This window comes from Lotus japonicus, chromosome 4 (assembly GCF_012489685.1).
Source record: "Lotus japonicus ecotype B-129 chromosome 4, LjGifu_v1.2".
Lineage (NCBI taxonomy): Eukaryota > Viridiplantae > Streptophyta > Magnoliopsida > Fabales > Fabaceae > Lotus > Lotus japonicus.
This window is the reverse complement of record NC_080044.1, coordinates 4,431,453-4,458,100: the sequence shown is the minus strand read 5'-3', so window position 1 is coordinate 4,458,100 and position 26,648 is coordinate 4,431,453. Positions and strand designations below refer to the sequence as shown.

Here is a 26,648-nt window from a genome sequence, read left to right as displayed (position 1 = left end):
TTAAAATTTTCTGAAAAGTGTTTTCAAATTCTCCAATGTATTGCAATAACGAAGCGTGCTCTTTTTCTCCGAAAGGAGTTTTTTAATGAGGCGCTCCATCAATAAAATAAAACGAAAATTCACGAAATTCGTGTCCAAAAATTCCAGGGGTTCCCTGACGATCGGAATTGCCGATCGACATAAAGAATTACGGCGGTCACTAAGTGGGACAAGCTTGATCCCCAAAGGGGCCTGCTGGAACCCTAAAGGTGGCGGCGATCCCACAAATGACCTTTGACGCCTGGGAATCACCCCCCGGAAAGTCTGACGTGATCGCCGGTCCCGTAAACGATGTGCTGGGTAAGTCTCGCCAGAATACGACGAGCACCGTTAACTAGGCAAAAGTCTTGGGACCCCCAAATGGCCATTGGGATCCAAGCATTGTAAGCCCCGAGCGGGCAAAGCCCCGGGCGAAGCCCTCGAGAATGGAGGCCGTTTCTTCCTTTGGGGAAAACGTCTAAAGTCTTTGTGGTGGAATACCAAGCAACAAGTCCTAGCTAAAATTAATGCACGAAGTCGTTAGGCGTAATTCAATCATATGACGCGTGAAAAAATAGCACAAGATATAAGGTCGGCGAATGAATAAGGTGGAAGGCGAGTGCTTGGACACTCAGGATGGTGAGTATTTTATTACTCCGGCGTGGTGGGGTGATAAACTATGAAATTCATTCTTATTTTTTAAGCAATAAGAAGGCGGCGACCAAAAATGTACGGCGAAAGCATTCCAACATGATTTACAAAATATCTAACGGCGATATAAAAGCTATGGCGAAAGGGTGCTTATATATATGAATGGTGGAAAAGTGCATTACAAGAGGGCGGAAAAGGCTAAGTGACATCAAAATTACATTATTCATTGATTACATTATTCATTGTTTCTGTCTTTTTCTCCTACTTCTTCTTCTTCTTCTTCTTCTTCAGTCGCCATCCAGAGGTGTTGATCAATCAGGGGAGGATCGTCAGGACCAACCAGTCCTTCAGCGGTTATCTCTTTCATCACTCCCATAGCGCTGAAATCAAAGTTCGGGTACAAATGTTGGGCCTGATCTTTGGCAAGGTAGAAGCCGCGCTCGCGATTGTCAAGGGCAATGTCAGCGGCTTGTTCCCTCGCCTCAGTGGCTTTGGCTTTCTCCGTCGCCAACTCGTCCTCTAGCCCTTTGATCTTTGCCAGTTGGGAGGCAATCTCAGCATCTTTTGTGGCGAGGGCCTCGGCATGAGCTTCGGTCGCTTTTTTGATCTCCTCGGACGTGGCCTGCGTCACCGCCTCCATATCAGACTTCGCCAAGGCCAAGGACTCAGCAGACTTTTTCTCTGGCTCCGCCAGCGCTTTCCTCACTAACTCCAGCTCAGCGCGCAATGTGGCGAGCTCTGACTCCCTCGCAACCAGCACCTCGTCTCTGGCGATCAGGTCCTTCTCAGCTTGCTCTTTTTCCTTCTTGCAAGCTTGAAGACTTGCGTCAAGATCATCCGCTTCCTCCTTCATCAGCGCCAGCTGATCCTCCAGTTCGCCGATTTTAATTCCCGCCGTGCCAATCATCTTGTCGGCATAGACCTTGTCTTTTCCTGCCTGCGTCGCCAGTTTGTCGAAACGCCTTTCCCAAGCAGCGGCGGCTTCTTGATGCTTAGCACTTTCGGCCTTCAACCGCTCAGCTTCAACGGTGGCGGCGTTGAACTTCTCAAACGCGTGGGCAAAGATGCACCCAGCGCGTAAAAGACTGGCAAGGGTTTCCTCCTTAGTCTCGTTGATGCCTCGGCTCAGCACTTCTTTTTCTATGGCGTCGCGGTTGAGGCCAGTGAGCAGGAATTCTGAAGGTTCGATGGCGTTGGGGAGCATATTGTAATAGCTTGAAGAACTGCCCTCGGGAGCAGGAGTTTGCTCAATCCGGGCTGCTTCAGAGGTAATGGCGGCACCAGGGCAGGATCTTTCCTCTTGATGAGGCGGGGAGGGCATGGAGCCCCCATCATTTGTTGGGGGTGGGCTAGGAGGTGCGTCCTGGCGGGTGGGAGATTTCGGAGTTTCATCTTCTTTTTCTTTCTCCCCAGCAGGAGTATCGGAAGATGCGACAGCTTTGGTGGCAGCGGGTTTCTCAACAGCCGGAGATTGGGAAATGTTGGTGTTTGTGTCAGCGGAGGTGGCTATGGCACCGGAGGAGGCGATTGTGGCGCCAGCAGTGGACTCGGCGGCGGCAGTGGCAGAAGTAGGAGCCGGGACGGTGGTTGTCTCGGTGGTCGCGGCGACGGAGGCTTCAGCGACATTTTTGCCTTTAGGCGCAGCAGCAGTGGAGGTCTGAGCGCCAGGGTTGGAGGTGCCGGCGCCGGAGGAGGCTTTGACCAATTTTCTCCTCTTGGGAGCTTTGGCGCCCTCAGCTTGGTTCTCGGCACCGCCTCGCTTTTTCACGTCGCCCTCAGTGTTGAACTTTGGGGAAAAGCGAACCATTCTCCTCTCGCGGGCCTTCAGGAGCTCGGCGTTCGTGAAATTCATATCTTCTGCAACAATAAAAAACATCAGTGACAACTCAGGAGACGAGAAAAGAAGATGTTGATAAGAAAACCAAGCTATGGACGACCTAGGTATTTGGGAGTCTTTGAGTGGTCAGCGCCCTCAAGGACTGTTGAGCAGTCAAGGATGGGGAGCGGGGCAAGGAGATTCAGAAAAGCTTTGTCGTTGGTGGACAAGGATTCCTCTGAAGGATCGGTAATCCCATTAGGCTTCTCCGTCCAGTAAAGAGGGAAAAGGACGGTCCCGTCCCTAAGAGTAAAGGCCTCTGGATAGGCAGGGTGAACCGCCACACGAAAGTACTTCCGTGCGAAGGAGGACTTCGCGTTACTTTTGTGGGGATTCAAGCACTTCCGGCCGGCTCGGGCCTTTAAGGAAATCCATCCTCTGTTTTTGATGGACTTGGGGTCAACATCGTAGAGGTAGAAGAAACTGGTGGGAGATGGGGCGATGCCAACCGCGGCGCATAAGATTTCAAAGCACCGAATGAAGGCCCAAGCGTTGGGGTGGAGTTGGCAGGGAGCCGCGTTGATGTCGCGGAGGACGGTTTGGACAAAGGGCGAGAAAGGAAGCCTGATTCCAAGCTCGCTAAACATGTATTCATACGCAAAGAAAAAGTGGGATCTCTTTACGTCGCCGTTTGGCTTATGAAGCCAGGGGCGATCCCCAGGACTGCAAATCCAGATCCTGAGTTTGGCGTTAAACTCATCGTCACTAGACAAACCACCCAGGGAGTTCACGAATTGCACAATGAGATCGCTATCCTGGAAAATGGAGGGTTGGTCTATAGCCTCGTGAGTGGGGGCTCTTTGGACTGGAAGGGGCAGAGTGGCGTAGGTTTTTAGTCAGTAAGGAGGGATCTCCGGGACCTCTAAACGAAGGCCGCCGGCGGCGGTGGAGTCAGGGTCGCTTCCGGAGGAGGAAGAGGAGTGATTAGGGGAGGTAGGGTTTGAAGCCATTTTTAGAAGACAGCGAAGTAAAAAAAAAAAGGGAAAGATGAGTATGTTTATAATGCAGAGATAAGGACAGTGGGACTCACTGGAGTAGGATGTGAAGAGTAGGTAGCGGAAAGGGTGATAAGCGACGGTTCCAGAACGGAAGTGGGCAGAGGGAGTTTGGTAAGCGATTAGGGAAGTAAAGAGAGGTCTCGGAAAAGGATGATTGTAGGGAAGAAGAGTTTTTATAGGAGAAGGGGGGAAGCTGGAAGGGTGACGCGTGTTGGACGCGTGTGGAAGGTTGGAAGTCATGATGGTTTTGGGAAGGTGGGTCGCGTGTAATGGAGAGTTACTACACACGATGGGACGGTTATGAAAAGTGAAGTGACGGTTCCGGAGAAAGAGGGAAATTGATGTAACTGACACATCACGTGGGGCAGTCACGTAGGGCAGTTAGGGATTTGAAAGGGTTTTGAAATAAGGAAAAGCGCGAAAGGCCTCGCCACTGAAGAAACCAAACGCCATCGCCTGACAGGTGATACCAGCGACAAAGTTTAGTCGCTCGACCGGGAATACTGCCAGTCCATGGTTGGATGATCAGCACGTGACCAATGCCTGCCACCTTTCCCGCCGGCGAACGATCATGTACCTGCTCCAGTTAATCGCCAGCACGGAGCGATCGCTCTCGCCGCTCGTGGACTTGTGGACTTGTGGACTTGTAGACTTGCCGGCTCGGGTTGCTCGCCAAGTCAGTGGACTAGGTGGCTAAAGATGCTAGTTTCCTTTTGCTCACGCCATGTTGGCGACGTAGTTTGCTTTTCTTTTCTTAAGCCATGTTGGCAGCTCAAATCCCAGTGTATTATAGCACATGTAAAGGCATTTAAAAGACACACTTAGCTCTCATACTTCGAGCTCGGTGTCTTGTGGACTAGTGGACTGGGCGAGTCCCTAGAGGGGCAACGCCCAGCATGTAGCCCGCCCCGAGGTGGGGCCCTGGCCTTAAATTGGGCCTTGATCTCGGAGGCCCAATTGGCCCAATAGGTAGTACCCAAGCTCTATAAATAGGAGGTAGTTATCAGTTGTAAGGGACTTTGGCTCATTTGATGAAATCACGCATGAAATTCAGCATTCTCTCTCTCATTCTCATTATCTCTCTAGCACAATCCTCCACTCTCTAGGTACTATACCTTTCTTCAATGTTCATTGCTAGAACATTCATTGAAGGCTATACTGATCCAGTAGATGCTTCAGGTGTGAAGATCCCTCGTTCTGAAATGACTGACGCTCAGAAGAAGCGTTTTAAGGATCATCACAAGGCGAAGTCCATGCTATTCAGCTCAATATCATATATTGAGTATGAGAAGATCTCTGACAAAGAAACTGCTAAATCCATCTTTGACTCCTTGGTCATGACGCATGAAGGAAATGAAGAGGTCAAGGAAAGCAAGGCTCTTGCTCTCATGCAACAATATGAGCAGTTTAAGATGGAATATGGTGAAACCATTGAGGAGATGTACTCAAGGTTTCAAACTCTGATTGCTGGAATCAGAGTGCTAAACAAGGGCTACTCTACTGGTGATCATGTCAAGAAGATTATCAGAAGTTTGCCTAAGGAGTGGAGAGCTTTTGTCACTGCACTGAAACTCTCCAGAAATTTGAACTCCTTGAAGTTAGAAGAGCTCGTGAGTCATCTCAGAAGCCATGAGATTGAACTCAAAGGAGACAAGCCTCAGAAGAAAGACAAGTCTATTGCTCTTAAGTCAAAGTCTGACAAAGCAAAAGCCTATCAGGCAGAAGAAGAAAATTCATCTGAAGAGCTGTCAGATGCGTCTGATGATGAAGAGCTGTCTCTTTTCACAAAGAGGTTAAGCAAACTCTGGAAGAACAAACATAGCAAAGGCAAAGGACCAAAGAAAAGTTCAGGAAGATATGAATCTTCATCTGGTCAGAAGAAGTCATCTGGAAAGGAAGTCACTTGCTTCGAGTGCAAGGAATCTGGGCATTACAAAAGTGACTGTCCCAAGCTTAAGAAGGATAAGAGACCAAGAAAAGTCTTCAAGAAGAAAGCACTCATAACCTTTGATGCAACTGATTCTGATGAAGCTGAGTCAGAAGAAGATGAAGATGTGGAGGCTCTAATGGCTACCACTAGCAGAGGTGCTGGAGCTTCAGAAGATGTTTCAGACTCTGAGAATGATGATGAGGTATTCTCTAACTTTTCTCTATCTGAGCTAAGAACTGCCTTATCTGAAATAATGAAGAAACATGATATTCTGCTAAATAAGCATAAAGAGCTCAAAAAGAAATATGCTGCAAAAACCAGTTCTATAGAAGTTCATGAGAAGTCAGTCTCTGAACTCATGGATGAAAACTATATTCTTGTTAATGACAATGCTGTTCTTCGTGCTAAAAATGATGTGCTAGAAGATCAACTTGCATCATCTGATGTTAAGTATGAGACAAAATATGAGAAAGCGTTTCAAAAGTTCCTTGCAAAGGGCATAGACAGAAGTCTTATGGCTTCAATGATCTATGGCATGAGCAGAAATGGGAACAGTGGCCTTGGCTACTTTCAATCCATGAAAGATAAGTCATCTGAGCCCAAACGCGAACCATTGCATGAGCATTTCGTTCCCGCTGGCACGGTCATTCCAGAGAAGGTTAAACCAAAGGTGGTGAAACCAAAGGGAAAGTTCAAACTTGACATGTCTAGATACTATACTCAGGTTCCTATGCATTATCCTCCTGTTGCACCCAAAGTTCCAAGAACTTCTGGGAAAACTAACAAGAAAGGACCCAAGATATGGGTACCTAAAACGAAAATTATTCCTGTTGCAGTCATCTTATGCAGCTCAGTTAAGACACCTGTCATGGTACCTGGACAGTGGATGCTCGCGACACATGACGGGCACAAGGTCTATATTCCAAGAACTGACACCGCTTAAGTCAGGAGGGGACGTTGGCTTTGGAGGAAACCAGAAGGGAAAAATTATTGGAAAAGGTTCCATAGGATATGGAAAAATCCCAGTTATCAATGATGTACTTCTGGTGGAAGGATTATTTCACAACTTGCTCTCCATAAGCCAAATTGCTGACAAAGGTTACGATGTGATCTTCAATCAAACCGGATGCAAAGCTGTTAGTCAAACAGATGGATCTGTTTTATTTTCTGGGAAGAGAAAAAATGATATTTACAAGATCAGATCCTCTGAACTGCTATCTCAGAAGGTCAAGTGTCTCATGTCAGTTAATGATGAGCAATGGATCTGGCACAGACGTCTAGGACATGCAAGTCTCAGAAAAATTTCTCAACTTAGCAAGCTAAATCTCGTCAGAGGATTGCCTCATCTGAAGTATTCATTAGAGGCTCTATGTGAAGCTTGTCAGAAGGGTAAATTCACCAAGAAGCCTTTTAAAGCAAAGAATGTAGTATCTACAACAAGGCCCCTTGAGCTACTCCACATTGATCTCTTTGGACCAGTGAAAACTGAATCCATTGGAGGAAAGAAGTATGGGTTAGTCATTGTAGATGATTATAGCAGGTGGACATGGGTAAAGTTCCTAAGGCACAAAGATGAAACACATACTGTGTTTACCAACTTCATTACCCAAGTTCAGAAGGAGTTTCAATCTTCCGTGATTACTGTCAGAAGTGACCATGGTGGAGAATTTGAGAACAAAGCTTTTGAAGATTTATTCAACTCTCAAGGAATCTCCCATAACTTCTCTTGTCCTCGCACTCCTCAACAAAATGGAGTAGTTGAAAGAAAGAATAGAACTCTTCAGGAGATGGCTCGCACCATGATGCAAGAATCAAGTATGGCCAAGCACTTCTGGGCAGAGGCAATCAACACTGCATGCTACATTCAGAACAGAATCTCCATTAGACCAATTCTGGAGAAAACTCCTTATGAGCTATGCAAAGGAAGGCAACCTGATATTTCTTACTTCCATCCTTTTGGAACCTGTTGCTACATGCTCAACACCAAGGAGCAATTGGGTAAATTCGATTCTAAAGCTTTAAAATGTTATTTTCTTGGTTATTCTGAAAGATCTAAAGGTTTTAGAATTTATAATATTATTCATCAAACTGTTGAGGAATCTATCCAGATTAGATTTGATGATAAGCTTGGCTCAGAAAAGTCAAAGCTGTTTGAAAGATTTGCAGATTTAAGCATTGATTGTTCAGAAGCAAATCAACCAATGAAAAGCCCAGAGGATGTTGCTTCAGAGGCAGAAGCATCTGAAGATGTTCCAACAACTTCTGATCAACTTCAGAAGAAGAAAAGAATAGTTGCTTCTCATCCAGAAGAACTGATCATTGGCAACAAAGATGCTCCCGTCAGAACCAGGTCTATGCTCAAACCTTCAGAAGAGACTCTTCTGAGTCTGAAGGGATTTGTGTCTCTCATTGAGCCGAAATCAGTTGATGAAGCTCTTGAAGACAAAGGTTGGATTCAAGCAATGCAAGAAGAGCTAGATCAGTTCACCAAGAATGATGTATGGACCTTAATGCCTAAACCTAAAGGTTTCCATGTCATAGGAACCAAGTGGGTGTTCAGAAACAAGCTAAATGAAAGAGGAGAAGTAACAAGAAACAAGGCAAGACTGGTAGCTCAAGGCTACAGTCAACAAGAGGGAATTGATTACACTGAGACCTTTGCTCCAGTAGCAAGGCTTGAAGCTATAAGGCTATTGATTTCCTTCTCAGTAAATCACAACATCATTCTCCATCAGATGGACGTCAAAAGTGCCTTCCTCAATGGCTACATTTCAGAAGAAGTGTATGTCAAGCAACCTCCAGGCTTTGAGGACAACAAACATCCAGAGCATGTCTACAAGCTCAAGAAGTCACTCTACGGATTAAAACAAGCTCCCAGAGCGTGGTATGAAAGGCTCAGCTCCCTTCTTCTACAGAATGAGTTTGTAAGGGGTAAAGGTGACAATACTCTTTTCTGCAGAACCTATAAGAATGACATTCTTATAGTTCAGATTTATGTTGATGATATCATTTTTGGTTCTGCTAATCCCTCCTTGTGCAAGGAATTCTCTAAGTTAATGCAGGCTGAATTTGAAATGAGCATGATGCGAGAACTTAAATACTTCCTGGGAATTCAAATAGATCAATGACCAGGAGTCACCTACATCCATCAGAAGAAGTACACCCTGGAACTTCTGAAGAAGTTCAACATGAGTGACTGCAACATCTCAAAGACTCCAATGCATCCAACATGCATTCTTGAGAAAGAGGAAGTTTCCTCTAAGGTTTGTCAGAAGCTCTATCATGGAATGATAGGCTCTCTTCTTTACTTAACTGCATCTAGACTTGATATATTGTTTAGTGTGCATCTCTGTGCTAGATTCCAATCAGATCCTAGAGAGACTCACTTAACTGCTGTTAAGAGGATCCTCAAATATCTGAAAGGAACTACTAACCTTGGCTTGATGTATAGAAAAACATCATAGTATACACTTTCAGGTTTTTGTGATGCTGACTTTGCTGGAGATAGAGTGGAAAGGAAAAGCACTTCTGGAAGCTGCCACTTCCTTGGATCAAATCTTGTCACATGGTCAAGCAAGAGACAGAACACAATTGCTCTATCAACTGCAGAAGCAGAATATGTTTCAGTTGCCACTTGCTGTACACAAACCATATGGATGAAGAATCATCTAGAAGATTATGGCTTGTCTATGAAGAAAGTTCCCATCTACTGTGACAACACAGCTGCTATTTCACTCAGCAAGAATCCCATTCTACACTCAAGAGCAAAGCATATAGAGGTAAAGTATCATTATATTCGTGATCATGTTCAGAAGGGCACTCTATCATTAGAGTATGTTGATACTGACCATCAGTGGGCAGATATCTTTACTAAGCCCTTGGCAGAAGATAGGTTTTTATTTATTCTTGAAAACCTGAACATGGATTTTTTTCCAGAGTAAGGTTTTCTTCAGAACTTCTGACCATGGTACCTCTGAAGTCATCAGATGTTACCCCTTTCAGAAGTTACTCGATCAGAAGCACTTAACCCACTGGTTAAACTTCCGTGGTAGACAACATTACACGTGTCACTTCATTTGTGACATAGTTCCTTGAGTCGCGTGGTATATCTGCTATAATGATGATGTCTTCTCTCCTCTACTATGCTATTTTCAGACTATATACTTTATAACCGTTGATTTTGCCTTTAATTTCTTAGAAAAACTGTCAACGGTTACCATTAAACCCACTATATGCACTGTCACACACGATCTCCCACTCACTTACACTTACGGTTTTGAAACTATCCGTGTGCATTGCATTCATTCATATTTCTTCCTCCATCATTTCCCCTTTCTCTCTGAACCCTAAACCTCCATCTCTAAGAATCATGGGCAAATCAAGGAAACCTAAGGCGAATGTTTCTGCTTCTACCAAACAAACTGCCAAAGATCAAGAGAAGCAAAGATTCGAGGAAGCACAGAAGACTTTGAATGCACCAAATGTTGTCACCTGTGCAAAGAAAGTGGAAGAACTGAGTGTGTGCTGCGAAGCAAGAGTTGATTTTGATAATCTTGCTCAACATGGGTTTGATATTAGGAACCAAGTCGAGTTGCAAGGATGGTCTGGGTACTTCAACAGGCTCGTTGGTCCAGTCTATCACAAATTGGTTGTAGAGTTCTGGAAGAATGCAGTTTGCAACGACTACTACGTCGTCTCCCATGTACTGGACAAGAAAATTGTGATCTCTGAAGAATCTATAGCAAAACTGCTGGGTATGGAGTTTCAGCAGGGAAAAAGGATCAAGAATGTTGAAGCAAATGTTGCTGGAATGAGGACCGTGGTCAACAAGGCGCTCTATGATAACTGGTCTTACGAGAAAACCAAGTACAACATTAAGGACCTGAAGTCTGAAATGAAGATTTGGCAAAAGATCTTCATGCACTGTATTCACCCCAGAACTGGAGGAACTGATTACCTGAATGCAACTCAGAAGGTAATCATGTACTATATTTCAACTGGTGAGCTTATATGTCTGCCATTCCTACTTTTCAATTATCTGAAGGAATGTGTTGAAAAATCAAGGACCACAACTGGTTCTGAGAACAAAAGATTCATCTCTTACATTCCGTATGGAAGGCTGCTGTCAGACATCTTCGTCCAAAATAAGCTTGTCAAGACTCTATCAGATCTTGGACTTCACGAAGATCTGGCCATGACAGTTGGTGATGCTCTCAATGGCACAAAATTGAAGAAAATGCAGATCATTGAGAAGATTAAAGTTGCTCCCAAAGAAGACACCTCTGATGAAGTTCGTCGGAGAAATTACCCCATTGATGACTTTCCCATTTGGTCCAAGAAGGACAATCCAGCATGCATTCTGGAATATGTCAGGATGCTCAGAAGTCAAGGTGATCCAATCACCCTTACAGAATTTGTCAATACTCTTCCTGAAAGTCCTCCTCAACTGGTTACCAGGAAATCCAGGAGAGCAACAAGCAGCAAGCCCTCAGATCCTAAGGGAAAAGGGATTCTGATAGAGGAACCTGCAAAGAAGAAGGCTGCCTCCAAGACTGTGATCATCAGGGAACCATCTTCTGAAAGGCCTCTGAAGAGAACCTCAACTCAACAACAACAAATGTCTGATTCTGAAAGCTCAGAAGACACATGGGTAGACCCCTCAAGTGAGGAGACTGAAGATGAAGACAGGCCTCGGGCTAAGAGACGCAAAATCATTCTTGAGGAAGAGGAAGATGAGCAGGATGACCATGAGATCATCCAGAATGTGATTCAGGGTATAAGAGACTCCTCAGAGGCTGAAGAATCCACAAATTCTGATGAGGTACACTTGGTAAGAAGAAGAAAGCTGCCTCTGAAAGGTCCCCTTCAGCAGAGAGAGACAGTTGCAGAACAAGCTTCTGAATCTGCTTCAGAAGTACAACGTGAAAGAAGATCTAAAAGAACTTCTGATCCAGCAAGGGCTGTCAAACTCACCAGAACCTCACCCATCAGAAGCCCCAGTAAGGTAATTACTGAAAGCATTAATTCTGATTCTGCTTTAGTAGTTATACCTGAACAACCCCTGCCTATATCTACTTCCATACCTACCTTAATCCAAACAGCACCCACTCAACCTGAAACACAAACTCACACACAAGCTGAACCTCAAGCTCCTACTTCAACCATCCAAACAGCTACCACAGCCATCCCTTCCATTCCAATTTACACCTCTTCCACATCCATCTCAACTGAACCAGTACCTCCTTTCAATTCCTTCATTCAAGGCATTATTCAAAGTGAGGCAACTCTAAAAACCTTAGTTGAGCAATTCACTCCCAAGCCAGCATCCACTCCACACACCTTTCTCATAACCCAAACTGGTGAGATCCCTGCTGAGAAAGAAAAGGAAGATGATGATGTCCAGATCCTTGAGCCGCCTTTCAATGTGAAGCCTCTTCAACAAATTGATTCCAATTTTGAAGATCGGATTCCAGATGCTGCTGAGACCTCCTATGTGTCTTTGTCTAACTACTCAGCAGTCAACTCACAGGATCTGAGTTTCACTTCACCTGAGAAGACTGTCACCTCAAGGCAAAGGCCAGATACTATTTCTGAAGCTGAGTATATGGATGAATCAGATCACTCAGGCGTAGAGAAGGTTCATGAGATTGGTTCCACTCTCTCAGAGAACATGGATGAATCAAATGCTTCAAGCTCCAATGCTGCCAGAACTCCTCAGCCTGTTCTGACCCTGGCCACCTCTTTCCTTCCTCAGAATCTTCCTCAACTCATTCAGGAGTTTTCTGAAGAGGCCACCAGAAGGCTGAACTGGCTGTATCAGGTAACTGATAATCAGTTTGATGCTTCTCTCGTTGATAGTCTATGGTCTGCATTTGAGAGATGGCCAGAAGGCAAAGGTCATGAACTTCAGAAGCAACTTAGCAGGGAGAAAAGACTAAGAGTTCATGATGCATCCGAAAGGGCCTATGAGCAGAGGCAGAGAGTGCTACACAAGGTCTGTGAACCCTTGAGAAGAGCTATGGCTGAAAGACCATGTGTTGTCTCTGAATGCACCTCAGAAGATGCTGTCATGGTATCAGCAGAGGAAGAAGAAGAAAGCACAGATGGCATAGTCATTCTGGAAGATGCAGATGCTGATGAAGTTCAGAAGCAAGGGCCAATTCAAGTTGATATTGCAATATCATCAGAGGCTCAAGTTGCTCCTCATGTTCAAGCTCCAGAAGTTCCTACATCTGATCCAGCTCCAGAAGTTGAAGTTCTTGCTGCCCGAATTGACAGAATTCAGAATGATCAGCAGAGGTTATTTCAGATGGTTGAGGAACAAGGACGTATTCAGAATGAGCAAAGCAAGCAAATTCAAGAGTCCTCAGGCAAAATGGAAGCAATCATGAAGTACCTCATGGACAACCTTCCCTCCTCTTCCAAGCCTTGAATTCCTCATCTCTATCATGCATACATTTAATTGTTATGACTGCATTTACTTTATGCTGACTCTGTTTAATTATTCTATCTGATTCAATGCACCGTACGTTTAGTAACTCACATGTCTTTATGATTTGATAAGTTTTATGCATGATTTTCTGTTATTTTTTCTCCTTATAATCTCCGCAATCCTTCTTCTCCATCACAACGCCATTCACTTCCTTATCATTCTGTTCCATTCTCCATAGTTCAAGAATGACTTATGTCGACTTAATTTCTGACCTCAAGACTTTGGTATTTGACCAAGTCTTTCCATGGAGTGTTAATCTTTCTTCCTCTCAGATCTCTCAAGCTCTTGAGAAGATTGAGCATCTTCTGACCTGTTGGCTCACTTCTCATCAGACTCACTATCTTCAGAACCTTCAAGATGTTCTAAATGATCTCCTCCGTCTGACCAATCGCCAGGAGGACATCGAAGCTCAGCTCCAGGGCATTTTCATGCTTCTGGAATATGAGGAAGATCATCATGAAGCGGATCCAGAGGCTGTCCAGGAGAATGTTGCCTTGAAGGAAGATTTGGCTACTCAGTTAGCCTCAATTGATAAGGACATTCGTCCTCTCCATCTTCAACTTCTCTCCATCAAGAATTCTCGAGCTTTTCTGTTTGTCTAGGCTTAGTCTTCTTCTTTCCTCTCGATCCTTTGTACTTTTTCTCCATTCAATAATAATAACCTATCTTATTTGCATCACTTCTCTGTTATTGCTATTGTTGATTGTGTTTTTCACTCCTTTTGATTATGACAAAAAGGGGGAGTACATAAATTGGTTTTGATAAATTTTTATATTACATAAAACCAGTAGAGGAGTATCAATACTTATAGCACATAGATAATGTCAAGCGTCTCAGATAAGGAATACATTTTGAACTAATCTTGCTTCTAACGCTTTATTCCAATTATATCTGGACAAGACTCTATGTTATTATGTGAGATACGCTAAGTTCTGAAACCATCACTTCTGATGAGTATACATCTCTTCAAGCGTAAATTCTGATCTCATAACCAGACTCCGAATCTAGAATCTTCACAAATTCATCAAGTCATAGATTCAGGGGGAGACCCTAGCTCAGAAACAGGTGCTGTCCTAGATTCAGAAAGAGCATAGCAAACTGTTTAGTTTATTGTGTAAAAATTGTTCATCAAAATACTTGTTTTGTCATCATCAAAAAGGGGGAGATTGTAAGATCAAGGTTTGATCAGTGGTTGCATCTCTATGTTTTAATGATTACAATTAAGGTTTGTGATGATGAACAATTGTGGTACCCTAACGTTTGTCTTTTTAAGTTGTGACAAACAGGTTCTGAATCTGACCCAAGCCTATTCGTTCAGAAGAAGAAGAACCAAGGGTTACTAAAAAGAGAGCTATTTAATCTATCATGTTCGTTCTGAACAGTGGCAAATACTTCAGAAGCTCTGAAGATGGAAGCTCTCAAGAATATCTGAAGAACTCAAGTCAGAAGTTCTGAAGACCAGATGTTCCAGTGGAACGGTCCAGAAGCAGAAGACTCAAGTTCTGAAGACTTGCAAGAAGTTGGTTCTGAAGACCCAGGCTATTCTAGCTCTGACCATCAGAAGTTCTGAGGAACTCGTTCAGAAGCAGAAGTGGCATGGTCAGAAGACTCCAAGCTTCAATCTGACGATGATCAGAAGCTTCATCAACGTTCATCTGAAGCTCCTTCATCACAAGTCAACTGGTGACAGGACAGGTCGCTATCACAGTACAACGTCGTACAAGTCTCAGTCTGTCCGCCACCTACCTTGCACAGCCTAGCAGTCTGATATTACAGAATTGCCACTCCAACGGATAAAACCCTAGCAACGGCTACATCACAAGTGTTGGAGTATATAAAGGCTGAAGAAAGAAGAAAAAGACTAAGAAACTCTGCTGAAAATATTCAACATATACGAACCATTCTCTTAGCATTATTTCTTCACTATTCTTAAACTTCTGAGTTTACTATTCGCTTGTTAGAAGCACTCATTGTAAACCCGAAACCTTTTACATCATATTGTAAAGTTCATCAAGAGACCAAGGTTGGTCGGATCTTGAGAGGACTGAATCAAGGTTGATTCAGTATTTAGCTAGTCTTAAGAGGATCGGTAGATCAACTTCTTAAGAGGATACTAGTGAGAAAAATCAGTGTACTGTTAGTCACTTAGCAGATTGCAAAGTGCAGTTGTAACACTCATTGATTTTAGTGGATTGCCTTCATCAGAAGAAGGAAGAAATCACCTTCACAGGTGGACTGGATTAGCTTGAGCTTTTATCTCAAGTGAACCAGGATAAAATACTCGTGTGCTTTACTTCCTATCATTCAGCACTTAGTTTTTATCTTTGAGTTTTGAAAAAGCCGAAAAGTATACCCGAGATTCAAAAACTCTATTCAAACCCCCCATTTCTAGTGTTTTTCGCACCTTCACGTTCCGGATCGGGCCGGTTCTTTTCCCCAACCCTACTAACACGAGCCGTGCAGAGAGATTTTGGGGCCTAAGGTGAAAATGTTGAAGTGATGAAAAAAATTTCTTTTTTTTTAGAGAAGAAATAATGAGTGAAGAGCAAACTTATATAATACTATATATATAAGTCATTAAAAACCTAAATGTTATGAGTAAAACAATTTAATTTTTTTAGTTTTGGAAATGTATAAACAACAACTACTTTATTTATTAATTTTTCGGAAAAATGTAAATTTGCTAATACAACACAATACTACTAATAACTATCAAAGTTGCACATCCCACGTTGCACTTTAAGTTCTCACATTGCAATTGTCCATGTTACATAATTTTTCATTGTTTTATTACTCTCTCAAATCTCAATTATTTGGTACGCTGTATAGTATAAGACCTGATAGTATAAGGCCTGATAGTATTAGGCCTGATAAAAATTTAATACTATACAACGTTTGGTGAGACATCGTATAACTTCTCGTATTGTTTAACTTAATACAATCCTACGTTTGGTGAAGTGATGGATAACAATGGATAGTATAAAAAATAAATATATGTACAAAAATACCCTTTATTAAAAAAATTAATCCTTTTAGTTTATTGAATTAACTTTTCAGAAAATAAATAGTAAAATTTTTAGAAAACATTTACGGTATACTATATAGCATTTTATAGTACAAAAATTTTAAAGTCATACCAAAAGTTTACGGTATATTATGTAACATATTTTTGATGTCTAACAAGTCTCATACAAAAACTTCAAACAACGTAATTATATAAAAAATAAGTAAGAACTGTACATTTTTAGTGTACCATATATATAATAGCCAAACTTATTACTCCATAATAAAATATTAAGTTCTAGTGGAAAAAAACATAAAGTAACATCAAATTATAATAATAGAAAACGTGATCAAATTCCTTCATCTACTAACTGTTATAACTTTTAATTGCATAATAAAATTTTGTAACTCCAAATTGCAATGCCCTTAGCTATCTTCAAGTAAATCTCTCACAAATTGAACTCTGTGTTCGCCTTGAAAACCCCAAAATAAATGCACCATTGGAAGGTTTTGCATAAGCAAACGACCAGCCTTGTTGCGCTCCTTAGGTGTGAGATCTTCCAATTTCATCAACTCATCAGCAATTCCCCTTGAATCATTATAAAAGTCTTTAACAACTTTAACACCTTCAGCCATGCACTTGACACTTTCAGCCATTTGTCCCATCCTATCTGCAGACTTTCCAACAACTTCCACTAGCTGGTCAGCAAACTTGTCCATGCTGTTGGCAATTGCATCTTCTCCTTTTAACCTTTTTCTTGCCCTGCGAACTTCAGAGTGAGTAATTTTCTCCTTAACTTTATTTTGATTAGTGGACATTGTTTGAGTGACATCTTGAATATCTTCATCACTTAACCCAATAACTTCCTCCATATGTTCATCAGTAATATTGTTCCCATGAGTATTAGCTTCTTTGTCCAGGTCCTCAACAACATTGGCACGATCTTTCCCAAAAATTATCACCAACCGGTCAAAATGAGGAAACACTTTGTTCCTATAATTCTTCACAATGTTATCTTTCTGCATGCAAGAAACAGTAAAAATAGCCACATCAACTATTTAATATAGAAAAAAATAAACAAGACATTCAATAAATAATAACAATTGGATAACCTTGTTAGCTTGAATGTAGGAATTCCAAACATCATCGCTATCAACAAGAATTTTCTTGTTCACTTCATCCCATCCAAAACCACTTGTGTTCAGCATGTCATATAATTCCTTATACTCATTTTTAAGCCTCCTAACAATGGATTCAATATGGGGTTTCACCTTTAAGCCTGCTGTAGGGAACTTGGCTTCTAATTTTTGCTCCAACCATTTAAAAGTACCACTTTTAAATTGCCCAGCGTCACACCTTTTGTTATTAGCAACAGCCTCTTCCAAGTAATCCAATAACGCATTAAACTCTTCATCACTCTAAGCCCTACGCTCTACTTTAACTTTTACAGCTTGTTGTGTAACTTCAGATGTCATGCCTGTACAAATAATATAATGCAAAAGACAACTATAAAAAGTAGCAATAAAAAACTGTAGGAAATTTTATATATCCATAGAAAATTGAATGAAAGTTCCATAAAAAAAATTCCAAATTCAATGAAAACACCATCACTTCAAGGTGTATCAAACAAACTCAACAGACATAAAATCACTACAAGTGGCCTCAAGGATTAACCCAATCATTATACATTTCATTTGCCAAAGCGTCTCTCCATGCAGTCCAAGCTGCACTTGGTTCAATAGTTTCAATGTTATCATGTGGTTGTTCATCTACCTCTTCAGTGGTAGGCATGTTCTCCAACTCTGTTTCTAATGGATCTACAGACATTTCTCTCCTAATAAAATTATGCAATAAGCAACATGCAATAATTATTCGGTTATGAGTTTTAACAGGATAGTAGGTAGGACTTCTGAGAATTGCCCAACGCATCTTCAGCAATCCAAATGTTCTTTCTATCACATTTCTAGCTTGAGCATGTCGCTTGTTGAACAGTTCTCTAGGATTTGTTGGAACGCGTTGATGTCTCCACTCACTAAGATGGTATCGACTTCCTCTATAAGGGGCAAGAAACTCTTCTCCATTTGTATACCCACCATCTACCAAGTAGTAGTTTCCTATTTCAATAACAAATAAATTAAATATTTAATTTTCTTTTATTAAAATATTGAATTTGAATGCAGTTATTATATTAGTAGTTATTATATTAGTACCTGTAGGAACCTTAAGACCATTTCTCCTATTAACTGCATCACGCAACACCCTAGCATCTGAAGCTGAACCCTCCCAAGATCTTTGGAATTTAAATTTTATGACACGATTTTTAGCATGGTGAGCCAATATGTGTAGAAACATCGCAACTTGTTCTTCTATTGGCACTAACCCATCTTCCTTTAGCCTACCCTGAACTTGTAGAAGAGAACACAACACACGAAATGTGTTGGTATCCATCCGTAGCTGTTCCACACAAGTAACATCATCATTTATTAGCCTACTCATGAATGACACTCTTGATTCTTCTCTTACCCTTGGTATTGTATGTCTCTCTTGGAGCCTCTCATATTGCCTTTTAGCCACCTGACATAATTGTAGGTATGATAGAATACATACAATCGTCTTCTCCAAAAAAGCTTGTTCCATTATCAAACAAGTTGACAAGGCATTGAGAAGCTCACTTATACTATTAAGCCACTCATTAGGGTCATTTAACCACTGATTTGGACCAGAACCTTTACTAGGATCCATTTCACCTAAAATTTAAAAAATTTAAAAAATTATCTAAAAAGCTATATACTGAAACAATTTTGATTCTATACAAGTTATTCAATAGGGTCATACTTTAATCAATATATAGAAACAAAAGCCTCCAATAAAACATATCACCCCCTCCCCCAGCACGCACGAACCACCCATCTCACACCAATTGACAACCCAAACAAAAACTAGTAAACTCAACAACCAGTAAAACCAACTAACTTAGATTATTTGAGGTAGATTTGTACAGTGAACACTTTCTCTTTTCATTTTAATCTGACTTTGAGTAAAGTAGTTAACATCTTTTAGTCAAATTTCAATGAATTGATATTGTCAAGTTTTAGGCCAAAAGTACTATAGATATAAGTCATATAACATACGCAAATTTCAATGAATTATCCTCATACTAAATTGACAAAATAAACTGCATAAACACACAAATCCCACCTGCATAAACACAGCACAAATGACATAAACTGATTTAAGCCAGACAATTCTAATCACCATACACCCACAGAGATTCCCCTCTATGAAGACAATATCAACCACATATGAATTGGACATAAGCACCCCACTGCCCCCTCGATGCACAGAGGCATCACAACATATGAATTTTACCCAACAAAATCCCACACAAAGAAACTACTCAAACAATTTTCAATATAAGAAAATTAACAATTTTCATAACAAGGATAATGTAAAGGATGAAAGAAAACAGAAGAGATTATAAGGTGAGAAATTGTAAAATATCCATGGAGAAAAATAACTTACTTGATAATGGAGGAGAAAGACGAGGAAGAAGATGAATCAAGTCGTCAAAGAGAGGAAGCTAGAAGAGGAACGTGGCAGAAGCCAGAAGAGGAACGTTGATGGAGAACATGATGAGCGATTACGAGATGAATGGGGCTAGGGTAGGGTTGGAATATTTTTAAGTAGCTAATACATCAAAACTTATCAGGCCTTATCCTCCCTTTAGATGATGGATTAAATTATCCATCATTTTGATGTATTAGAAGGATTGATGGATAAAATAATCCAATACGATGTAAGCACCAAACACTTGATAAGCACATAACGTATTGTATTAGCTTATACAATCAGGCCTAATACGGTGCACCAAACGGGCCCTAAATATTTTTGGGGGCCTTATATATTCTAGGGGCCTTAGGCAATTGCCTACTTTGCCTTGCCCCCTGATAGAATATGATTTATTCCTGAAATTATATTGATTGTATTGCTGTAATTAAGCTAGGCAAAATAGGAAATAGTTTGACTTTTGTATATTCAGTTTTGTATTTATACCCTATTGCTATCAATGAGAATTCCACCCATTCAAATCATACTATTGTCTTACATGGTATCACGACCTAACTGATCCCTACTGCTTCCGCTTCTGTTTTTCCCTGCCGGCCTCCTTCTTCCTCCCTTGGGTCACACCGCTGCCGGCCAAGCACATCTGTGCTTCCTTTCCTTCTCACGCCGCACCGCTCCTCGTCATGCCGCGCCGCGCCGTTCCTTGCGCTGCCTCTATGTTGCTGTCCATCTCCCACGCTCGTGCTCCTCCACCACCGTGTGTCACTGCCACCACAGCAACCTTGCACCACCGTCTGTGCTCGCCACTGTTTGGACCCGCCGCTGCTCCTCCGTGCCCAGCAACCGTAAGAGACGCAACACTCCTCTTCTCCTCCTCACACAAGTGCGTCTCTGCCTCCACCACACCCCAGCGTCGTCGCCTCCTCCTCTGGCCGCCGTTCACATCGCCAGGAGCCGCTCCAGCAAGCCAGACACGCTTCCTCTCATTCGGGTCTTCCTTCCTGCAATTTTTTTTTCAAACCCGTGACAGCCCAGTCAAGCGGGTTACATATTCACGGTCCAACAAAGGCCCTTGGTTCACCAAGACCGGTTATTTCCTTCCGGTTCACTCAGCTTTCACTCTCGTTTAATTGTTTTTTTCGAGTTTTGCAGCCATGTTTTCCACCGGATCGGATCATGCGACACCCACGGCTTCCGTGGTTGCTGCCCCAACTCCTTCCTCAAGCAAACCGGAGTTCCACCCTGCTCTTGCTGTCAACAATATAAAAAATAGCATCCCTTTTATCCTGGAGTTAGAAAAGGATCATTATGTTATGTGGGCTGAATTGTTTGCGACCCATGCTAGGGCCACCCGTGTTATTCACCACATCATTCCCCAACCTGGGAAGGATCGTCCTGCTATGACTGATCCGGCTCATGAACAATGGCAAACTCTTGACTCTACTGTCCTTCAGTGGATCTACTCCACCATTTCCTTTGATCTGCTTGCTACAATCATGGAGAAGGGCTCCACTGCTATGGAAACATGGAATCGTTTGACTGCTATTTTTGAAGATAACCAGAACTCCCGTGCTGTTGCTCTCGAGCAGGATTTCTCCTCTACTCGCATGGATGATTTTCCCAATGTTTCTGCCTACTGTCAGCGCCTCAAACACCTATCTGATCAGCTGAGGAATGTTGGTGCTCCTGTCACCAATCATCGTTTGGTTCTCCAGTTGGTTTCTAGTTTGACTGAGCCCTTTCGCGATGTTGCTACACTGATTCGTCAAAGCAACCCCTTGCCCACATTCTCTCATGCTCGCTCCATGCTCACTCTTAAGGAGGTTGGTCTGGCGAAAATGCAGAGCACTACCACTCACACTGCTATGCATACTTCGTCCCCGAGGGACTCTGATGACTCCTCTCAGTAGCGCTCCAACCGTTCTGGGACTGGTCGCTCGAACAATCGTTCTGGATCTGGTCGCAATCGCGACAATCAGGGTCGCTCTAGTGGACGTGATCAGCGCGGGGGATCCAGGTCCAATGGCTCATCCGGCTCCTCTGCTGCAGCTCCCAACCCACCATGGCAGCCACCTCAGTTTCCATCTTGGACTCCATGGAGTTGGGCTCCTCCTCCTTAGGCTATGCCGCCATGTCCTTATTCCACCTCTCAGTGGACTCGCCCCACCGGTCCTCCGCGCCAGCCAGGCATCCTCGGTGCTCGTCCTCAGGCATACACTGCTAGTGCTTCCCCAGCACCCACTGACATTGCGGCTGCCATGCACACCATGACTCTCACTCCTCCCGACAGCACTTGGTACATGGATACTGGCGCATCGTCTCACTTAGCGGCATCACAAGGTAATCTCTCGTCTTATTCTAATTTGAGTCATTTAAATCAGAAACTGATTGTTGGTAGTGGTCAGGGTATTCCAATTCAGGGCTCCGGTCACACAACCATACCCACCTCAAACCACCACAAATCTCTTCACCTTAACCATGTCTTGCACACACCTAATATTATTAAGAATTTGATTTCTGTGCGACAACTCACTACTGACAATAACGTTTCTGTTTCCTTTGATCCTCTTGGCTTCTCGGTCGCTGATTTCAAGACGAGGATCCCTCTTCTGAGATGTGATAGTGTCGGCGATCTCTATCCAGTCACCAATCCCACTCATTTTGCTGGTCTTGCTTCTGGTTTCTGGCACGATCGTCTTGGTCATCCTAGTGCTTCTGCTTTACAGTCTCTTCATTGGAATAAGTTCATTGCATGTGAACATTTGACTTCTAAACCTATTTGTGCTTCGTGTGTTTTTGGCAAACATGTTAAGTTGCCTTTTGTTTCATCCACTAATGCTACTTTGATGCCTTTTGATATTTTACATAGTGATCTTTGGACATCACCTGTTTTAAGTTCTTCTGGCCATCGTTATTATGTTATATTTATGGATGATTACACTGATTTTCTGTGGACGTTTCCCTTAGGTAACAAATCTCAAGATTTTGAAATGTTCACCTCTCTCACTAATCAAATTCAAACACAGTTTTCGCAAAAAGTTAAATGTTTTCAATGTGATAATGGGCGTGAATATGATAATGCGTTGTTCCATCGCTATTGTGCTGCTAATGGTCTTATTTTCCGTTTCTCTTGCCCTCACACCTCTTCTCAAAATGGCAAAGCAGAACGCAAAATACGCACTATTAACAACATGATTCGACTCTTCTCGCGCATTCATATGTTCCTCCCTCCTTTTGGCATCATGCACTTCACATGGCCACTTATCTCCTTAATATCCTTCCCCGAAAAGCGTTGTCAAATCAATCTCCCACTCAACTTCTGTATCATCGTGATCCTACCTACTCACACCTTCGTATCTTCGGTTGTCTTTGTTATCCCTTGCATCCATCCACGAGTATTAACAAACTGCAACCGCGCTCGACTCCGTGTGTCTTATTAGGGTATCCCCTTAATCACAGAGGTTATAAGTGTTTTGATTTGTCGCACAGAAAGGTTATTATCTCTCGGCATGTCCTTTTTGATGAAACTCAGTTTCCCTTCAAACACATGCCTCCCTCATCCACCTTGACCTATGACTGCTTCACTGATGATCCCCATCCCTCTCTTATTCATCAGTGGACCACTACACCTCCCACTCCTGAACCCCAAGCCATACCACCAACCCATCCGCATCCTCTTTTGACGGGTTCTTCGACCTCTACAACCTCCCCCTCTATATCTCCCCCTTCGGATCATCCTGATACCTCTCCGGCACCTACACCACTGGTCCCACCCGCTCCTCCTACTCGGACCATGGCCACACGTAGCATGCAAGGTATTTTCAAACCCCGAAAGCTTTTCAACCTTTCTGTTTCCATTGATGATCCGACCATCTCCCCTCTACCCAAAAATCCTAAACTTGCCTTGTCCGACCCTAATTGGAAATCCGCAATGCAGTCTGAATTTAATGCTCTAATTAGGAATAATATGTGGGATTTGGTTCCCCGACCCTGTGATGCTAATGTCATTCGCTGCATTTGGATTTTTAGGCATAAAAAGAAATCTAATGGCTGTTTTGAGCGTTACAAAGCTCGTCTTGTAGGTGATGGCAGGTCTCAAATTGCAGGGGTGGATTGTGATGAGACATTCAGCCCCGTGGTGAAGCCAGCGACTATTCGCACTGTTCTCACCATTGCTCTCTCCAAATCTTGGCCCATTCTTCAGTTGGATGTTCAGAATGCATTCCTCCATGGTGATTTGCACGAGACTGTCTACATGCACCAGCCATTGGGTTTCCGTGATCCACATCATCCTGATCATGTTTGTCGACTGAGGAAATCTCTTTATGGTCTGAAGCAGGCGCCTCGTGCCTGGTACCAGCGCTTTGCCGACTATGTTTCTACCATTGGGTTCCAACATAGTACTTCAGATCACTCCCTTTTCATCTACCGGCGTGGCTCTGACATGGCATACATCCTCCTTTATGTTGATGACATCATTCTCACCACCTCATCCCATGACCTTCGCAAATCCATTATGGCACTCCTTGCCTCTGAATTTGCTATGAAGGATCTCGGTCCATTGAGTTATTTTCTCGGGATTGCCGTGACTAGACATGCAGGTGGCTTATTCCTCAGTTAGAGCACCTATGCTAGAGATATTATTGCACGTGCCGGTATGACTTTGTGCAACCCTTCTGCTACTCCGGTTGACACCAAGCAGAAGCTCAGTACATCCTCCGGCACTCCATATGAGGATCTCACTATGTACCGTAGTCTTGCAGGTGCTCTTCAGTATCTCACCTTCACTCGCCCTGACATTTCATATGTTGTTCAGCAGGTTTGTCTTCACATGCATGCTCCTTGCACTGAGCACATGTTGGCACTAAAGCGCATTCTACGCTATGTTCAGGGAACCTTGCACTTTGGTTTGCACCTATATCCGACCCATATTAAGAAGCTTATTTCTTATACTGATGCTGATTGGGGTGGATGTCCTGACACCAGACGCTCCACTTCTGGTTATTGTGTTTTTCTTGGTGACAACCTCATCTCTTGGTCGTCCAAGCGTCAGCCTACTCTCTCTCGTTCCAGTGCAGAGGCTGAGTACAGAGGTGTTGCTAATGTTGTTTCAGAATCTTGTTGGCTCCGCAATCTCCTGCTGGAACTTCACTTTCCTATTTCCCAGGCTACTTTGGTGTACTGCGATAATGTTAGTGCTATATATCTCTCTGGGAATCCTGTGCAGCATCAGCGTACCAAACATATTGAGATGGATATCCACTTTGTTCGGGAAAAGGTCGCACGCGGCCAGGCTCGAGTTCTTCATGTCCCTTCCCACCATCAGATAGCTGATATCTTCACCAAAGGCCTTCCCCGGGTTCTTTTTGATGATTTTCGGACCAGTCTCAGCGTCTGCAAACCTCTCGCTTCGACTGCGGGGGTGTGATAGAATATGATTTATTCCTGAAATTATATTGATTGTATTGCTGTAATTAAGCTAGGCAAAATAGGAAATAGTTTGACTTTTGTATATTCAGTTTTGTATTTATACCCTATTGCTATCAATGAGAATTCCACCCATTCAAATCATACTATTGTCTTACACCCCCTACACGGCCCTGCTGATACCTAAACCCATGTTTCTGAATTTCAGATAGAGGATAGATGTAGTGCATTTTTGGCAACAATGGTTGTGAATACATTAAAAGCATGTTCACCACAGATTAGCTTGTGAACCTCACAGCCAATTGCACTTCTCCCATTTCTTCAAACCTGAATATTGTAGAACTAAGAGAGGATAACAGTATGTGTACACCTTTCCAGTTTCATGTGTAGATAGCCTAATTTTTCTCACCTTCCCTATACTTGAATCTCTTGATCCACCTTGTAAATGAGCATTCCTATTGTGATAATAGTACATGGATCGTTAACATCCCATGTGTATTGCTCATTCCACTTTGGAGTAAGACTATCCAAAATTGTCCTTGTGTGGATCTACTTGTTCCCATATTTGGCTACACAATATGCATCTGTAATTCCTTGACCATTTCTTCTCTTCATTGGTATTAGCCTTTGTGCACTGATTATCCCACTTCAAGAATTCCAATCCTTGGACTCCACAGTTGTTTTGCACCTAGTCTATGATCACTGCTGCAATGAGCTGATTCATCAAGCACATTGTAGCCACCTTCAAAGCAAACCCTTAAATGTATCTAACTTGAGAATCTAGTATTAATTTCCCCTTCAAAAGCCTCATGCTTTTCAAGATTAAACCACCTTGTGCTCATAGGCTTGTCGTCCAGCCTCTTTTGCACATTCTGCAAAGGAATCACACACCATCCTTTTCTGGTCCATCCCACTCCTGCTCTGTCAGATACAAAGGACTCATGGTTTTTCATTGAGATATTCTGGTTTTCAAAGACTCGTTTCCTAGGTCAACCTTCAGAAAAAGTTCTGGGTACCTGGTTATGTTCCTTGGTACCGAATCTTGAGCCTCAATCACATTGACCCTGATATACCAAAGTGAAGGTGAGAGGAAGACCTTTGATCTTATGTCTGCAGCAGCTCTAGGACCAAGTCCAACCATGGTTGCATATGCTTGAGGAAAAGCTTCATCTGCTTGAGTTCCCATCCAAATTGCCAGCATTATTTCTGCATTGACTCTATGACTTCTCTTATCTTTCATCCTGTACCATTGTGGAGCCAAGGGGCTATAATTCGGGATTTCATTCAGATCAAACACTACTTTCCCTACCATGTCATCCTAATCAACAACAACATGATCTTGGACAACAAGCTCCAGAAGTGAAGCTTGAATCCTATCTTTGAGAAAACAAAAATTTGATTCCATTGAGGATTGAACTCATTCTGAAACCACTTGGTAGAGCCCTTGTTGTTTCCAAGCTTGACTTCAACATAGGGATCAACAGTACAAACATCACCAATACATAAATAAATTCTTGGCTTTGACCACATGAACATAGAGGTATTGCATGTGCTCAACAAGGTCATATGTGCAGGAAAGCTTGTCCGTTGTGATTTCCCCAGCCCTTGTCCCAATTTTGGGGAAGGTTTCCTTGAGAGAAAAGTCTAAAGGTTGTTGTGGTTTCTGCATTTTCCACTCCTAGAGCACA

The 26,648-nt window shown here is 42.7% G+C and overlaps 1 protein-coding gene and 1 pseudogene across 1 annotated transcript; both read right to left on the bottom strand.

Annotated features, from left to right (window-relative positions):
* The window catches only part of LOC130712155 (multiple C2 domain and transmembrane region protein 5-like), a 35,269-nt pseudogene extending 8,640 nt beyond the window's left edge, over positions 1-26,629 (bottom strand).
* Positions 16,317-17,437, bottom strand: LOC130710136 (uncharacterized). The gene is made up of 2 exons (XM_057559293.1): positions 17,082-17,437; positions 16,317-16,988 (listed from the first exon to the last, which is right to left on the bottom strand). Exons 1-2 carry the CDS (start codon positions 17,175-17,177, stop codon positions 16,395-16,397), a joined length of 690 nt encoding a protein of 229 aa, XP_057415276.1. The 5' UTR covers positions 17,178-17,437; the 3' UTR covers positions 16,317-16,394.
* Positions 26,630-26,648: the final 19 nt, after the last annotated feature.

Bases quoted from the DNA above. Each gene is read 5' to 3' on its own strand.
- LOC130710136 (XM_057559293.1), bottom strand. From the start codon at position 17,177: ATGCTGAACACAAGTGGTTTTGGATGGGATGAAGTGAACAAGAAAATT. The intron at 16,989-17,081 runs GTTATCCAATTG...TCTTGCATGCAG, and splicing joins CCTACATTCAAGCTAACAAG to AAAGATAACATTGTGAAGAA.